The 13,245-nt window shown below is 41.6% G+C and overlaps 1 protein-coding gene across 1 annotated transcript in view; it reads left to right on the top strand.

The window, feature by feature from the left end:
* The window catches only part of AFF3 (AF4/FMR2 family member 3), a 525,761-nt gene that overhangs the window by 496,259 nt on the left and 16,257 nt on the right, over positions 1-13,245 (top strand). The window contains exons 18-19 of the mRNA XM_029938501.1: positions 9,179-9,242; positions 11,783-11,919. Coding sequence (XP_029794361.1) covers positions 9,179-9,242; positions 11,783-11,919 — 201 coding nt within the window. The remainder of the gene's footprint in view (positions 1-9,178; positions 9,243-11,782; positions 11,920-13,245) is intronic.

The raw sequence follows: 13,245 nt of genomic DNA on the forward strand, positions 1-13,245 counted from the left end.
TGTGGTGATGGGCAAGGTTAAAACAGAAACTCCACAGGTAGAAGGATTATATGCATGACTTGGTCAGGGAAATGCTGCCCTCTCACAGGGATTTGGGGCTTACCTTTGAATGCACCCCTGCATCCTCAGAGGATTTTTGAACAGCTAGAACAACCAGAGCTCCTGGGGTTGCATCCAGGATGTCAGGAAGCTAAGGCAAATGGCGGTCATGGGTCTTACATCTCTAAGCACCTGCATTTTGGCTTGTCATCTGCAGTTGTATACTACCAGAAAGAGAAGCATTTTTGTTTTTGTAAATTATAACAGGCAAAGAATAATAGTGGTTCTCTCCTGGCTTGTTTCCTCTCAATGCTACCTTCTTTATAATAGCATAAACAGTTCACACAGGAAAAAAAAATCCTGTCGTCCATCCCCCAGCCCTAGCACTGAAACCCAAGTATTACTTCCATTCCCAGCATCAATTTAAAAGGAGAAGAACAAGAAAAGATGAATAAAAGTAACCTCCTGGTATGCTCTGGAGATGCTGAAAATGACAAAGGAGAAGTGATAAAGTGATACTGAAAACTATTTAGGCTCTTAGGGGGGAAAAAATATGTGTCGAGGACAAGCCTGGAAGACAGAAGATATGGTTTCAAGAGTTTCTTGAATCCTGTTTTCAATGTTAGCTGTTCAGTAAGCATCCAGTGCCAATCTGTGTGAGGCACTCCATCCAGTCGTGGGGGGGAACGGCATGCAGCACTGAGACACCCTGTCCTCTGATTGCTTACAGTCTGGGTGAGGGGACAGACAATAAACCCTTCATTCACCTCACCTAAAATTGGAAAAGTTAGGGGTGCCAACTGTCTTCGAGTTCCAGCTTCCCTGTCACGAAAAACAATAGTCAGGATGCGTCTTTCCCGGAGGTTCTCCCAAGACCCAGTTAGACGAGATCTCCTAAGGGTGACCATCCTTGCAGAAGTGATGACTCTTCCATCCTCTCCTCCACCCATCCTCTCCTCCAGCCCTGGCTTCACCCAGAGCACTGACAAGCTCTACTTACCCAACCCTATAGACTTCTCTGAGAAATGAGAATGTGCAGTTGTGGTCCTCAAATTACTCTTGGACTTCAGTGAACTAATTAAGGGCACAGAATTGGGGAGTTAAAAGCCACATCTACATTTTTGGTTTGTTCCACTACTGAACACATTCCAAGATAATTGGATTTTGGAAGTTTAAGGGTGGCCCAGGAGGACGGGTGTTTTACTCCGCTTCCCAGGACTGCTGCAGCTGCACTCGGTCCCAGGCAGACTCTCCTGGCCCTCAACAGCTCCTCTCCCCCCATCTTCTCCACTGCCCTAAGCTTAGAGTGAAGGAGGTGGCACTTAATCTCCGAGGTGGAGCATGTAGTAGGACAGTCCCTTGGTCAACTACACATATAATTAGGGTTTGGTTGTCTAAAATCATTCACGTGGGCTCTAACCATTTGTAAAACTGGAGGATTAGAATTGTGTTTGATGACCACATGGCAGTTTGCATTTGGAAGTCATAATCTAACAACATGACCAAACACAACGTGCATTAGATGCTAAGGCGCTTAAAACATCCAGCCTTTCCAACAGGTGATGTTAAGGGGTATGGTATTTAAACACACACACACCATGGTAGTACGTATATTAATACAATCATAATAGACATACATATAGAAAATTTAAATATAAGGAATTATTCAATATATGGACCAAACAGCTAAGTCAAAAATAGCAACAACTAAATGGCCATACTTTGATCTGCAGTTTCTTGGACTATTTACAAGAGGAAATGTTTCTCAATCTGCCGACACTATTGCTAATATAGTTTCTTCACTATCTGTGTCAGCGAAGAAGCTGTTATCATTCGTTCCTCCCATTAGCAATATGTGTAATTTTTCTGGCTGACAGCAACAATAAAACTGTTTCTCTTTTTATGGATATAGATATAATAGAATAAAAAAGCACTCGTACATATCCGTCATATGGAGAGATAGATGGCATGTTCCAATTGCCATGTGTCCCAGTTGATTTGAAATCCATAACAGTAAAATAAACATGCAACTCAAACAGCCACTCAACCACTGAACTAAGAAAGCCTCCAGAAGATCCTTGAAGCTTGAAAAACAAAACTAGGCAATGTCTTTTCCTTGAAACAATACAGATCACTGTTCCCTAAGAGATCACTGGGCTAGGATTACCTAAACTTGTATAACATGTCTCCCGGATCCAATTGGTACGTGCTGAGCACTTATTAAGTGCCAGGTACATTGGCAGTAGCTAGGATATACAATTCTTTAATCCTCAGTTATTAATTCGGGGAGGGAGGGAGGCACACGGGTGGCTTCCCCAGGAAGGTGCCTTGGGACCACAAAACTTCAACCTCCTGCTTCACTCAGTTCTTCACCAGCTTCCTCACCAGCAGGCTTGCTAACAGACAAGCACCTGGCTCCTGTCACTTTCCTTGACTTCTCCCCACTGAAAGTGTCAAGGAGCAGTGAACAACCAAAGACCACCAGTAGAAAAAAAGAAAGGCCTTGAGAAATAGCCCGGGAGTAATTTAGAGTTGATGGAAATCCAGTTACAGTGATCCAAAAAGGAACAGATGCTATACTGTCATTTACTTTTTAAAGCGGCATCATGTAGCTTTTAGAAAAAAAAGTAAACTCATCCTTTTGTATTATAAATACTCGTTAATGGTTGAATAAACATGCAATGCAGACAACAGCTGAATTCAGTGGGCACTTAATAACACGTTTTGAATGAACACAGCTGAATTAAAATAACAGTGCTAGGAAAGGCTGCGATTATTTTCACCATGAATATAAGGAATCTACCTGCAGGTAAATTGAAATTCATGGGCTCCAAAGCCCCTTTTCCTATGTTACTTACCAATTAACTAGGCACCAGTTTGTGTCTTCAGGATGCAGATGGAACTGAACAAAATAACACTTATTTTTAAAATGTGATCTGGGTCAGCTGGTTCTGTGTAATTTGCAGGCTCAGACGGGTGGCACTGTGACCGCACCTCCTCCCTGACATTCAGCCACACTACTTGACAGCCTCGGTTTTAAGGTGACACCGGTGTGATCGCCAAACTTTTGTTTAAAAAAAAATCTGTAAGAATGTATATCAATGAGTGACAGCACTTGAGTCAACTCAAAGCCCAGAAACTGATCTTAATAGTGTGAAGCCACGGGCTGTAAATTACTTTGTGTCATAATTAGTGACAGGAGAGTTCTTGGCCCTGGAAAATCGAGAGAGAACAACTGTGTCGTGAAGGCCTCAGTACAGAAGTCCTGAGCAGAGCTAAGTGGTGAAACGCTTGGCTGGGAAATCAAGTCTCCTTTCCCACCAAACATATTGCTGTGTTGAGAAGCCAAGGAATCCTGAGTGCCAGAACTGCCTGCTGCTCCCAGAAGGATGTACTGTCTCCTGCCCATATTTCACAAGGAAGAGTCAGTCACGATCATCACATTCAGCAAAACCACCAAACATTCCATCTGTCCCCGTGTCACTAGTAACAGGAGCCCAGCTACTTAACTCTCCCAATGTTGAGAAGAGACACTCTCAGCCACACACGTGTGAAGGCCGTGACGTGTGAAATGTGGCTGGCAGGGAAGAGAAAAAGATTTGGCATTTGTGATGTAATTATGCTCAGCGATCTCGTAGCTAAAAGGATTTAATTTTATAGAGGATGGGAAGAGTCTGGTACGGAAAAGGTCAGATTTCTTGTGGCATGATTTAGTCAAAGGACACCAACCAAAATCCTTGAGTAGATGATGGTACAAGGAGGCGAGGGCTTGCAGCGGCCATTGCTCCTCTCCTGAGGGGCTCCCCTTCCCCACCTTTCCTGGTTAACCAATAGTACGCCTTCCTGTTCTTCTCTATGGAATTTTTTCCCTTATGAGATCCCTCTCTGCCAAATTTTTATTTTTTTCTTAACTGAAACCAAGAGTGAAAGAGAAAGAGCAGGCTTGGGATGGGGAGGCGGGAGGGGACAAGGCCTTTCAGACCCCGCTGACTAAAATCTTCATTCTCTGATCATTTTAAGGGTTTCGTAAAATTATTGTATTTTAAATGTCACACTCAGAAAAGAACAACAATCAAACTGATGAGTTTCTATTTCAAGAGAAAGTTGCTTTTGATTGAATGACAAAAACCTGCCACATTTAGCCTGTGCATGTTGGAAAACACACGCTGTGTTCTGTGTGTGACCAGGAGAGAACACGGTTGTGTGCAGGAACCTATGGTGTGTCCAAGACCTCATGAATGATCACCTGTGCTTCTGAGAAGCCAGGTTCTAGAGACTCTGGGGTCCCAGCCAGCATCACGTTCAAGGAAACAAAAACTGCATTTGAATCTTCACTGCTTCAATACAGTCTACCTGCTTCCTTCAGGAAGCACTCATAAAGCCAACAACGCACGCCAAAGGCACTGACCCTCACCTCATCAGTAGTGTTCACTTTAGTGGATTAAAAAGAATTACAGGTTCCCCTGCCCTCTGGAGTAGAGCATTCCTATGAAGCCATATGTAAGCCACAATGGTATACAGCAAGAGTATCCCCAGTTTTCTGAGGGTTTGCTTTGCATTACTTCACTTCAAGAAAGGCTTTTTTCAGAAGAGTGAAAATCCTCTTCAGATTCGCGAAAACCGTTCTAATCTAGGTCTTTCATAAAAGGGAACTTTCAGAAAGCAGGGAGGTGCCTGTACTCAACTTCTTACGTGTCCTTCTTTGTGAAGAAAGTGCTTCAAAGCCAGGGACACAGTAACACCCATGGGGGTTATCAGATGACAAGCTGACAGGATATCGGATGATGAATTCATTTGGTATGCAGTTGCCTATTTGTCTCATTTGGACTTCATCTTCCCTAAGGAAATTATCCATATTTCTGCTGTGCCAAGGAACCTGTTTGTTCAGACACATTGAGCTCCCATCCCTGCCAGTTTTCACAAAACAGGAGGCTCTGCTGAGGGGGGTGGGAGTGCATTTCACAGAGGTAGGAATTACAGAAAGAAGGCTGCCAGCCTCTCCATTGGAGACCATTCAACTCCATCTCAGCCACAGACCAGAACAAAAAGCAAGGTTGCTTTAATACTTCTCTGCCAGAAGAAATATCAGCCTAGTGCAAACCCTGTTGCTGCCTCAGAACTGAGGTTACATGTTTACAGAGGCGAGAGTGGGAGGGTAAGGGAAAGAAAGAAAACATTCTATTTGGACCAAGTGTTCAGATTGCTGTTGTTGCAAAGAGCTCTTACAACAAAGATATACATGGCTGAGCCTTGGCTTTTAAAAAGATCCCTCGCAAGCCCCATTTCTAAAGAGCCCAAGATACACAGTTACACGTATGTTTAACTGAACTTTTATTGGGTTGGTTCATGTGTCATCATAAGATACCATCACTTTGAAAGAACAATATGAAGAATGTTATTACTAAATGAAAAACAAAAACTCTAGGCTATTCATGTAAAAAAAAAAAAAAACAAGGATCAGATCACAAATCTGTTGGAACACTGAGATAATTAGATTTTATTGTAGTACCTTGGCCAAGTTTAGTCTGTAACTACCACAATGGCAACAATTTTACTTTCCTCCTGACTGGGACATTGATGTCAGAGTGATGCCTTCATCATGGCATGCGTCCACCGCCCTGCTGGACAGTCTCCAGTGGCGTCCCATTAGCCCCACTGCCTCTCTAATGTTCTGATCTAGGAGCATGGCGCTAGAAATCACCTAAAAGGAGAAAATGAGCCAATCATCAGGCAATCTTCAATGATTCAGTATAGTGAGCCCTCTATTATATGTGAAGATGAGAATTGTGACTAATGTGTTTGTAAATGGCTTCTGGACGGTACATTTTTTTCAGCATCTCAGCTTAGTGTCAGCTGCCGTGATATAGTCAGAAAATTAGATATGTTATTTACCTGTGTACACTATTGTGAGAGTTTGTGACCCAGCCTCCATATCAGGTTTAAAAATATATTCATATGCTTCAAATGAAAACAGTGTTGATTAAGGAACATATATTAGTAATCAGGAGGCACCGCCATCCTTAAGGGCACCTTTGATGGCTAGTAACTAAGATGGCATAGCTTATTGCCAGGAGAATCCTTTCATGAAAATGAAATGCATTTGAAATGATGATCTGTTGGTGACAAGGTCTACAAAACCGGGCAAGAAAAAATTGACCAAACTCATATACTAGAGTGCGGAGCAGATAATGATGTGGAGAATTTCAAGTTGCCATGGAAACGTTCTCTGGCTCATTGGCTGTGATGCTGCACTCCATTAGAAGCCACCACTCTCTTCTAAGCTCAAGATGAATGCAGCGCTATTCAAGGGGGATTCATGTACCTTCTACCAAGTGCCTAAGACTATAGGGTGGGGAAGGTCAAAGATGTCCCAGCACAGTCCCTGCTGAAAATGTATCAGCTGCAGATCTCCCCACATGCAGTGACTGTAGCCATACATCTCTGAAGGTAATGAAATGCCTACACATGTAGTATAAATAAGAAGTAGTATCTAGGAAAGACCTAGATGTGCCTGGACCAGAGTTACCAAGAAGGCCTTATGGCACAACAGTTTGAGGGAGAAGTAACATTTGGTTCATAGAAGGCACTCAGTGAATGTGCACTCAGTGAGCAGAACGTTCCAGGCAGGAGGAAAAGGATGAGCAGAGAAGTTCTAAGACAGAGATGACAGGTGAGCAACACAGCGAGAAGACCAGCCCTGGCCATGGCTGAGGGCCGTGGTGAGTAAATAATACAGTTGAGGGGTTTTCAGGATCAGTGGGGGCCTGAACTGAGACTTGATCCCAGAGGATCTGGAGATTGACTTTAGGTCTGGGAGTAGTGTGGTGATTTAATGAAAGCCGTGCTCTACAAACACCGGTCAAGGGTTAAAGCTCAGGATAGATCAGAGGGGAGTAAAACACGAGGCCAAGAGAAATGATGAAAGGTTAGGCCTGGGTAGTGGATGTAGTCACTGCAAAAAGGAAGGACGTTTACAAGGATGCACACACAGCATCTGATAACAGGGAAGAGAAATCGATGAAGTCCCTGGAACCTCTCTCCTGAGTGGATAGGCTCTGGGAACTCATCTGAAGCTCAGGAGTCAGGTCTGGGTCTGAGCTAGAGGTAGAGTCTGGTTTTCTACACTTGGGCATTCTGCAAAAGGACAAACAAAAAATAATGCTGAGGATTTTTAGAGCAGTGAAACGATCCCCTCTGATACTATAATGGTGGATAAATGTCATTACACATTTGTTAAAACCCACAGAACGTATGACACCAAGAGTGAACCCTAATGTAAACTATGCACTTTGGGTGATAATGACGGGTCAGTGTAGGTTCATTGATTGTAACAAATATCCCACCACCCTGGGAGGTAAGGGAGGCTCTTGGGTGAGGGGCAAAAGGTATAAGACAACTCTCTAAATTCTGTATAATTTCCATTCAGTTTTGCTATGAACCTAAAACTGTTTTGAAAAATAAAGTTATTAAAAATCAAAGATAGCAACAACAAAATAATGTAAATTACCGTTACTGGAATCAAAGACCAGCTTTCAAAGGTCAATGTGTGGACAGAGAAGGGAAAACCAGCATGTAAAGGTAAAAACCCATTCAAATAGAAGAAGTGTGAACATGTAGGAGATGAATCAAGGAAAGTAGAGCCAGTAGAAGGCGTAGGGCTTTCCTATGAAGGAAGAATCAGGTCCTCACCTGCCACAAAGACCCACCGAGATGGATGGAAGGTTTCAGGCCTGAGTGATAGAAAGAAAGGCTGATGAGCCAAAGATGGGTAATTTAATTTTACACATTAGGGGATTTCTGCAGCTATGTTCCTCATTTCTTTGTCGAAGAGGTTAAATATTCCCAGCACATTATCACAAGAATGACAATATTTTACAGGGAAATAAAAGATAGAAAGCCAAGGTCCTTTTTGGCCTCTGTGATTTGTACTTGAGACTAATTGTTATGAAAAATAATAATTATTAGTTTGTTATGATCATGGTTTGATTGATTAAAACCATTTAAAATGAGGGTAAAAGTTTGGGATTGCAAAGTCATTGTCATTGTATGCATGGTTTTTCTAAGCATTTTGACCTCTTTGGATAAAAGGATGCTCTGACCACTAATAGTGCAGTAAGGAAAAAGACCCATTAAAATCTCAAAGAAGAGGGTTCAGAATAAACATGTAACAATAGGTGAGTCAGTCCATGATTAATATCACTACTTATGTCTTAACTCTCATTCAGGGAATCCTGTCTTATATTGGATATTCATGAACAAGTCAAGTTTATTGATTATATAAAGACCCATAATATAAAAATAGTTTATGCTGATGGCACCTAGACTATGTAGATTTTTAAAAATCTTTCAGACTAAGCATTTAAAGGTACTGTCTGATGAGTAGCTTCGTGTAACTTGGGGTCATTACACACACTCAGATCAGTCTCTGTATTAATTACCTTTATCTCCCAGCAGAGTTAGTACTGGCCAGGGTTATTGCTTTAATAATGCACATGTCTGCCGTTAATGTTTACCAGCCAGCTAATCAGAACTCTAGAGAATACATGCCACGTTTGCATTGTTACAAGGTAGACATCATTATACAATTAACTTCATTACAACTGGAATATAATCATACAGTATTACCTCTGTTCATGTTTCACTGTGAAGCCTTAAAATAATTAGATATAGATACACACAACTTTAGGTGCCATTTATGCATATAAATGACAACTTACCTTCATAAGAATACATAAATATACTTACCCATAATATCTGTGCAATTATTATAAGGTATATTTATGATCTTTAAATTTAAAAGAATTATTTTATACAAATATCATGTAAAATAAGATTTTTTGCTTGTTTTCTTAACCATGCAGTAAGAAATCTGATTCACAAATTAGACACTGGGGAACCATGCTAAAGCCCCTGTAAATGTAGACTGTCTGCATATACTGAATGTGTTTTGAATAGCTAATTGAAGAGAAAAATAATTGTGATATTTTACATACAGGCAGTAATTTGGGAATGCAAAAATGCTTGATTCCATATTAAACAGACTTTTAAAATTGTGATTAAGGTTTGAGCAAAAAGGAAAGAATATTTTCAAGAGATCTTGCGCTTACACAATAATGACATTTAATATTCTCTCCTATAGGCCACGCAGTGCAGATTATTTTATGCAAGAAGCTAAACGGATGAAGCATAAAGCAGATGCAATGGTAAGACCCTTTTCTTTCCAGATATGTTCTTCCAAATTATGTTTGTACTGCAGCTTCATCACCAGGGCAATGTAGCTGGGGTAATTATAAAATCTATTACAAGGATGGCTGGGTCTGTTAAATGCAGAAATGTTTATATAATCAAGTGCTCATAGCCCAATAAATTATGACTTCAACCAATAATGTCTGGCTGGGAGAAAGTCCCGGATAAATGAATATTTCAATTTAGTTCTAAGATTTGAATAGTAACTAGAGGCAATGGAATCAGTGGGTGGTTGTCTTTTTTTCCTTTAAAAAAAATCTGGGTTTGCATTTTTCTCTCTTGTTAGCCTGGCCAACCCTTGGCTTGGTCCCAGGATCAAATCCCTTTTCAAAAGGACTCATGTTCTGCCTGTGTCATCTGCCAAAGTTAATACTTCCTCTGAAACTGTACAACACAGAGACTATTATGCTGCACATAAGACCCTGAAGTCACCATGATCTGATGTTTTCCCAAAAAATAACTTTTCTTTCTTGACTAGTCTCCTGTTTGGGAAAGCTTGAACCTTCCAGACAAGAAACAGAGAACTTCTGGGTTTTTCTGAAAGAGATCACATGGTTGGTCCATCTTAAGGTCTCATCCAAAGAGATTCCTTCCCAACCTAGTAATTTCAATTGTTTCCCTCCAGCATCCCCAACTGAGATGAGGGTGCCAGAGACAAATAAAGCATTTCAGATGACCTTCAGGGTATTATTCCATGCGGAAGATGCTCACATCACAAAATGTACCCCTTCCCCAGGATCACTGTTGTTGCCCCCCAAACATTTATTTGTTGGAAGATCACTGTCTAGGCACACTAATATGCAAGGAAAATAAGCAGAGTTGTCAGAAAATAGACCAGGAAAGTGGGAGGGGTGGTTCTTGTCCTCGCAACCCCACAGTCTGATGGAACGTTCTGGTCACCTGAAGAAGCTGATTGCCATTGCAGAAGAGCACAGAATTTTAAAGCGGAATGAAATTTTCTGCCCAAATCATCCAGGGTTTACCAGGAGTGTTCATTTCATGTCATGTTATCCCACCTGACCTTTCCTGTCAACATTGTGCTCCAGCCACGCCGGTGCCAGCCTCTGAGCGCCCCTCACTCATGCCAGCCAGCGGGCCTTTGCAGCAGCAGAGCCTCACACACACACACACACACACACACACACACACACACACACACTCACTCACAGCTACTCACACCTCCAGCTTCCTCCCCAAATCCGGCCAGAGCATACCCAGTGCTGTTTTCAGGCCTCCTCCCTGAGCCTCCCCAGCCCCGCTGCAGCCCCATGAATTGCTGCCTTCCTATCATCTCTTTACCTTGTACTCTTTGCTTTACGTTTTTTAGTTAATCACGAACTGCCTTGCATTTTGAACTATCTTGTGGGTGCATGTTTTCTCTCTCCAGATTATTCTGTGTTCCTAAAAGGAGCTTTTGTGTGCTGAGTACACACTGCACAGAATTGAGTGCTGTAGAAAATACTTGTTGAATGAAATGGCTTCCTTAATTTGAAAGCATTGCCAAGAAATATTTCTCTATAGCCTGCTAGGGTTATAAGCTATTTAAAAACCAGATTTGCCAAAGAAGGAGTGTTTTGCTCTACATTCTATTTTCTAAGGTATCCATTACTAATGAGAATTGTTTTTAGAGGCAAGACTTATTAGTAATTTGTGTAATTCTGTTCTGACTATGAATGAATATGTGAGAGCTAGGAAGAGTATGCAATCCAAACTTAGAATATGCACTTATCACAGAAAGTAACAAAACATGTATATGGAACCAGGAATTTGATGTGTAAGTTCAGATTTATGAGAACTTGAGAATATGAAGCTGATTCTTGGTTATCCTCACCGATATGGAAAGAAGTTAATATAAACTTGGACAACTTGAGATAGCCTTCCCAAATACTTTTTTATTTAGCTTAGCACAGAGGGACAGGAGTGAAGTTGGCAAGCAATTAGGGGTTAGAAAGAGGGAAATGGAAATTAGAACAACTATGCAGTTCTGAGCAACTCTGATTGGCCGCTGTTATATAAGATCTGGTACAGTTCTGTATACAACCAGTCACTCGCTTACCCTAAACTAGTAGCAATTTGCGAAAATAACTAGAGAAGGAAGCATCCTATTTCTTTCTTCTCTCAGCTTCATTCACAGGATTTTGGAACTCAAAAGTCGGGTTTCTCAAATAAAGCATATTGACTATGTGACAATGCCATTTTAAAAACTATACTTGGCGCGCCTGGGTGGCTCAGTCGGTTAAGCCTCCGACTTCGGCTCAGGTCAGATCTCACATTCGTGGGTTCGAGCCCCGCATCGGGCTCTGTGCTGACAGCTAGCTCAAAGCCTGGAGCCTGCTTCTGGTTCTGTGTCTCCCTCTCTCTCTGCCCCTCCCCCTCTCATGCTGTCTCTGTCTGTATCAAAAATAAATAAAACATTAAAAAATTTAAAATAAATTAAAAATAAAAAATAAATTAAAACTATACTTAAGGAAGACACTGTATTAACTCTGTTGATCAGGTGGAAAAGTTTGGAAAGGCTTTGAATTATGCCGAAGCAGCTTTGTCATTTATTGAGTGTGGAAATGCAATGGAACAAGGCCCAATGGAATCCAAATCTCCCTATACAATGTATTCGGAAACAGTAGAGCTCATCAGGTAAGCACCACGTCTTGCTGGGGGAGCAGAGGGGATGAGGAATGTATGTCAGTACTTTGAACACAGAGAAAAGAATGCCAGCCTGAACTATCAGCTACCAGGAACCAATATTCATCCTCACAAAGAAGAACATAAGATTTGGCAAGGCCCTTTCACACACTCTGCCTCCTTTGCTCTCTTTGTGAGTGAGCAGGAAAGCCCCTATGACCCCTGATTGCTGCAGAAAGGAAGCTGAGTCCACATGAGAGGTGACATGCCTACATGACCCAGCTGGGAAGTGGCAGATTTGGAACTAATTTCACCTCTATGCTGCTTTTTTTTTTTTTAACCTGATTCAGGTTAGTATAATCTAAATCCTAACTCCATCAGTAAATGATTCAGGAGTATTTAATGAGAGGAAAGAAGATTCAGAGGAGGAATTTTAGGAAAGGAAAGCCACCCTGGGATATGCTGTCTCAGAAGGTGCTGATGTTCTGATCTTAGACCTGAATGTGAGCACCATCCCCGACCTGGGTCGAGACATGTAATGTGAGCAGACGCGGGTCTCTGACATGGGCACGTCAAGGGGTTAGATGGGGGCGTCTTGTTTTCCGTCATGGAGACCCAGAGAGGCACATCTTTAGTGTCTTTTTAGTGAACCATTAAGGAAATTTCATCCTTGAGCCATACTGAGAACCTTGTCATATAGTTTCCATCTCTAGTCACTCAACTGCTTGGAATAATATCTAATTCCCATATGTGAAATTATTCTTCCCCAAAGCTAGCTTTAAGAGACTTTTCTAGTTCTGGAATTCTTTGCAACCTAAGATTAGATATTTTTAACATGCCCCACCATTCCAGATGAAAGATTTCTAGTCCCCTTGGGTTATAACCCGTTTGGTCGGAACTGGCCCAAAGACACAACCTGGTCTTTTATACCGCTCCCCCTCAGTAAGTAGGCTCCGGCCTCTGAAACTGTCACCCCGGCATCAGAGAGTATACCATCTTCAAAACGCACCTTTTCAGAGTGTTTGAAAGTCAATACTATTCGATCATTTTTCTTATTAAAATATTTCTACTACATCAATGTATTGGTGATTCCTTCATACTATTTACATGGTACGTATGCTATTTTTGTCAGTGAAAAAAAGAAATCACCAGTAAAATAACTCTGTGAGATCCTAGATCCTCACATTCCTTCCTCAGAATAAGGCACAAACTCAGATAACCCACAGGCAGTCAGGGAAGAACATGGTGAAAGCAGATGGGCACAAAGTAGTAAGGTGTCCTAGAATGTGAGTACTTTGAACCAGGGGATTTGGGAGGGATCTCATTTGTTTACTGATG

Source organism: Suricata suricatta, chromosome 4, assembly GCF_006229205.1.
Source record: "Suricata suricatta isolate VVHF042 chromosome 4, meerkat_22Aug2017_6uvM2_HiC, whole genome shotgun sequence".
In the NCBI taxonomy this organism is placed as follows: Eukaryota; Metazoa; Chordata; class Mammalia; order Carnivora; family Herpestidae; genus Suricata; species Suricata suricatta.